At 42.5% G+C, this 5223-nt stretch overlaps 1 protein-coding gene across 1 annotated transcript in view; it reads right to left on the bottom strand.

Moving 5' to 3' along the window:
* Positions 1–1874: 1874 nt before the first annotated feature.
* SERP1 (stress associated endoplasmic reticulum protein 1) overlaps positions 1875–5223 on the bottom strand; it is a 6109-nt gene continuing 2760 nt past the window's right edge. Inside the window, exons 2-3 of the mRNA XM_045295002.1 lie at positions 4978–5117; positions 1875–3889 (exon numbers count right to left, since the gene is read on the bottom strand). Coding sequence (XP_045150937.1) covers positions 3849–3889; positions 4978–5117 — 181 coding nt within the window. The 3' untranslated portion in view covers positions 1875–3848. The remainder of the gene's footprint in view (positions 3890–4977; positions 5118–5223) is intronic.

The raw sequence follows: 5223 nt of genomic DNA, 5'->3' as shown, positions 1-5223 counted from the left end.
GACCTCTATAAATGCCCTTTGCCTCCCAGCTCTTTCCTCTATTTCCCTTGATTCTCCTCCTGTCCCACTATCATGCTCAGTCCCCACCAGGATTGTGAATGACTTTTTAAAGTACCATGAACCCCCCACCTCCAAAAACCACCACCCACATTGCGACACCGTCTTTGCCGCATCCACATCCTGTGTTCTGGATTGGGCAGACAATGTGTGCCAGGTGTCTGCCCACCCACCACACACCTTTTGTCAATTCGGCTACTCTCCAACGTCACAGTAGACATCATTACTGATTTGATCCTCGTATTTTTGTGCTACACAGGAAATGCAGATGGTAAATTTGTCACCTAAGTTCATTAAAAAAAAAACTAACATTCAGAAACGGACAGATGCTTTTTTTTTCAACTAGCAACTTAAAAAGAAAAAAAAATTGAACTTTCTATACAAGCAGCAGCCAAGACTCCATGAAAACATAAGTGTTCTTTCTGGAGGTCTTCTCTGATCAACCCAAGGTTTCTGTAGGGCACCATCCCCACCTCCAGCCCATGGCAACCCAAGTACCAGAACCATCGTCAGAGGCTGAATTTCAGATTGTGAGGCCTTTCTTCCTAGGTAACTCTGGATGGGCTCACACTTCCCATCTCTCAGTTCGCAGCTAAACCTTTTCACCACCCAGCAACTCCTCTGAAGTCCAGCTGGGACATCTGGGTTCCAGTTTCTGTTCTATCCCATCTAGCTCTGTTGGCAGCAAAGGCACAATCTGGTTATTTCCTGCTCAAGCACTGACCAGAAACATGGTCACACTTCCGTCACGCTCCCTGTTCTTCCACAACCGGAAAGATCCTTGAATCTTGAGAACTTCTATCCTCCACACCTGGCACTTAAATTATTTAATATCTGCTGGATAAATAAATCTTTATTTCTGGAAACTGAGGCAGGTGGACTAGATTGTCCTTTGCAATCCTGATACATATTAATTTATAAGTTCAAAGAGCTGCGGTTTCCCTCCTCTAATTTTAGTCTTTAGTAATTTTTTCCCTTTGCCTATTAGCACTACTTTCAAAGTAGGGCAGATTTGCTCTAATCTAATGTGGAATTAAAACAGTACGAGCTAGGGCAGTTTAGAAAGGATCTCCAGGGGAGTGACATTTGCTGTTGAAACACTTCCCTCTTGAAAGCTGCTTGCTTCCAAAACATTAGAACATTAAGGAGGTAGGCACAGCAGATTTCAGAACAATTCCGACGGAGGGTTAGTTCGGGCTCTAAGTGGTGGAGATGCTAATGCATAGAGCATGTTGTTGACAAGTCTGTTAAACCCAGGAACGTAGTGTAGACGGCTGCGGCAGTCCTTTATGCCCACAGAACTCCAGGAACCTGTGACAAGAACTGCAGCCTTGCAGAGCAGTGTACACTACATGTACCTTAAAGCCCTTGCAGTGGGCTGTTCCAGGAAAATGTGTGCTTACTTTGGAAGTCCCATTATTTTGAGCAACATTATACACAACCCACAGATACAATGAATTAACTGACAATCTTATGAAATGTTACTATGTTACAAAATTATTGGATAAAACACCTTAATGAAATGAATTTTTAGACTGTGCTCAACATCAGGTGATATATAACATTCGATTGGAAAGGTCAATCAAAAATATGGGATTTTTCCTGGAACCGGACTTGGATAATAAAGAGATGAGGGCACATCTTCAGTGGAGACATACTTAACTCACAGTATATTTGTCTTGTTATAAGCCTCCCGTGGGGGCCTCTGGATGCACTTAATTCAAGAACATCTTCAATAATTCAAGAACAAAGTCATTTTCTATTAACTATAAAACAATACACTCAGAGCTGTAAAAATTATTTTCTCTTAGAAGAAATAAAATCAAATATCCAGGGAACTTTATTTTTAAAGGACAATTCAAAATTAAGACATTGCTTTCATTTACCCAAACATGCATACTCCACCCTTAATATAAAAGGTACTCAATTGGTAAATTACATGTGAAATACAAAGGGAATGCAATTTTACATATGTAAAGATTGCCATCTATAGCCATTTAAATCAAATCAATCAAGATAATATACATTAAAAAAAAAACATTTTAAAGCCAATTTTTTAATAGTAAATCAAGAGAAATTCTGATATGGAATGGTTTGATCCAAAGCAAAAATTAAGGCACCTGCTATGAACTTCGAGCAATGAGTTTCATTTCGAAAGTCATAATAATAAAATAGAATTAGTTAACCGAGACAACTGTTTCAAGGAAGGAAACATGTACAGGGGTTGATTTTCCCGTGAGAAAGGCAGGTAACAATGCAGGTAGAACCCCAATAGCCCACGGGTCAGCTGATTCCTTTCCTAATTCTGATGAGCAACTTAGCCAACCTGAGTAGTCAAGGTCCCAACCTACAAGTTCTTCACCACTCCCCCCCAGCCCTCCCCCCGACTCAGGGGTGGTTAGCGCTCTCTGAGGTTCAGACTGTGTGGACACTAGGTAGATTTCCCTTCTGCCCCTCTTAAAACGGCTTATTTTTAAGAGCTATCCTGAGGCAATTGACAAAGCGAACAGAAGCAGCTTTCTTCCCAATTCATGAATACATAGACACGCCTCAGGCTTTCCCCAGTTATGCCTACACGAAGAACCAGTACTTGGAGAGTTTTTCAACAGTCTTTGAAAACCCCAAACCTGCTTTACACCTACCACTCTTACCCCTACCTACCATTAGTAAAAAGAAAATCTACTCTAACCTACAAATCATACAACAAAGGAAGACTAAAGATTGATCCTTATCAGCTACCCATTTGATTCCAGATGTCAGTCTAGCCTGATGATCTAGAAACCTATGGCATTTTGATCATCGATACAGAAAAAGCATTTCCAAACCCAGTGTGACTGTTGATTACGGGTTTAAAGGCACTATGAGCATGCTGAGACGCCTTTTGCCGCATTGGACTTGGTAGCACGTCCCGAAGAGGCTTTCATTTTTACCAGGACCTCTTCCCTACAAGTTTGTCTAGCACAGTAAGCCCCTTTGATGTAGTCAGATATTCTGTGACATCAGGATGGCGTGACTATCTTCCCTGACTGTGCTCCACCGTGGTAGCTTTTGCTGAATCTGCAGTGACTCAATTACAAAACCACCAAGTTGTTTTTTTATCTTTATGGCATCTTAGATTAGTATGTTCACTCGTGCAAAATCCAAGGTAGTGTAATAGAAACGGTATTACTAAAACAGATGTTGCGGCTATAAGTATCTCCCTTTACATTAGGCATTTAGAAGCCTTTAAAAAATATTTAGGTGCTAACGGCTGTGGTAACTAGGCTAACTGTATGGTTGTTTCCATTTATAAGCACAATTACAGGACAGTTACATGACCCTATGTGGGAGTGTGCTTCCAATTCAAAAGATAGTAATAAAGTGCCTAGCTATATAAAATCCATAGGTTCCAAAATTTAAATTAAACGAATTTCATGTACATATTAGGGCTAACAAATTCTAGACCTGGTCTACACAGATTTGAAATAATTATCCATACTGCATATGGTTTTAAAAACCACATAGAAAGACTTACTCTTTACTGGCTGAAAAAGTAAGATCCACTACTGTAGCTTAACAACCAAATTTTATTGCTTTATTCATGTGGTGCTTTTGCAAGGCACTGTGGTATGGACTAGAAAACTTGGAATGACTCGTGAGGAGACCTTGGAATGACGCATGAGGGATGGGGTGAGAAGTCATTCTGCCGCAGGATGCTTTACGTAATTGCTGTTAACCAGGGTACCAAACATCAGGAATGAGTTCAAGTTAAAATTCACAGGAGTATGGAAACACCTTAGGGTTTGGTCACTTCACATGCCCATCCTGATACTTTGAATAATCTGGAAAATTGCTGTAACGAGAAAGAACAGACATTGAAACAAGCTTTAAAGGAAATGGGTCGGGGAGTATAATCTCTCATGGGTATTAGAGTAGTTCAAGAACGTTACGTAACGTCAGTGGCATAAGGGGCGACAGAAGGAAAATAAGCGACAGCAGGCATACTGTAATTTTAAAGAAGATGTGCATAACTGATTAATCCAAAGTCTCTACTCTGAATTTTATATCTCAAGGGACTAAAAAGTATGCAGCTATAGCGATGAATGCATCAGAATAAACAGGTATTTCTAGTACAGAATTATTTTGGTTTATCCCCAGATAATTCCCTTTTGTGGACCTGGTACATAATATATACACATTTCCTTATTCTCACAAGGTTGAAACTCAATAACCTTTAAGGTTATATAAATTGCTTGGCGCTTAGCCATCTACCTTAAGAGCCTCCAATTGGTCAGTTCGGAAGAAAAGTGGAAAGTTAAACACAAGGATCAGTGATTTTCGCTCGTTGGAACATGGAAAATCAATATTCCCGTCGATATCAACAGCTTGCACATTAAAATAATAAACGAAGAGGAGAGGATCTGAAATCCATCGGAGGCTGCCCTAATTTTTCCTACCATATGTCAAACTTTTACACCACTCAAAACATTTACCTCCCACATTAAATTTGCAAATCGGGCATATTTCCTTAATAGGTTCCTTAATCGCAACCCTCTGCACTTATAGATTCTGGTATGCGGTAGGGCGAGTTCAAGCATCCATGCGTGTATCATGCGCTTTCACCCTGAGGTTCCAACACATTCTAAACTCTCAATCGGGGTGCGTGTGTTTTTGCGTTGCCTTTTAAATTGTCCAGCCTTGGGTTTCTTCCACTGTGATCATGACCCACAGTCTGACCTCCTTTCTGATCTCCCGGGGGCGCAGATGCCGCTGGAGGCTCGGTGCATATGTGGGGCAGACACTCGGGGTTCGTCCGAAAGAGGGCTATGTGGCGCTCCCGGCAGGTGGGAAGGGAAGGACGCGGGGAGGGACTCGCCACTGATAGGTCACCACGTCATCCCAAACCCGGCACCCAGCACCCGGCCCGAACCCCAGACTTACCGGAGCCACACACAACAAAAATGAAGAGGGCCAATAACCAGGGGCCCACAGATGCCTTTTCTTCGGGCGCATTTCTCTGCAAAAAGGCAAGAGGCACCGTTTCAGACGCAGAGAAACCGTTCGGCCCGGGCTCCCACAACCTGCACCCCGGGCGGTCGCCCAGCCCCCGAACCCTAGCCTCGCAGGTCCCCCTGCACCCCACTTAGCTCCTGCACCCACTTGGCCGGGCCCCCGCCCTCCACGCCC

This window comes from Echinops telfairi, unplaced genomic scaffold (assembly GCF_000313985.2).
Source record: "Echinops telfairi isolate 266 unplaced genomic scaffold, ASM31398v2 ScPeMD7_4225;HRSCAF=4972, whole genome shotgun sequence".
Lineage (NCBI taxonomy): Eukaryota > Metazoa > Chordata > Mammalia > Afrosoricida > Tenrecidae > Echinops > Echinops telfairi.
The sequence above is the reverse complement of the archived record's forward strand: the minus strand, read 5'-3'. Positions and strand labels throughout refer to the sequence as shown.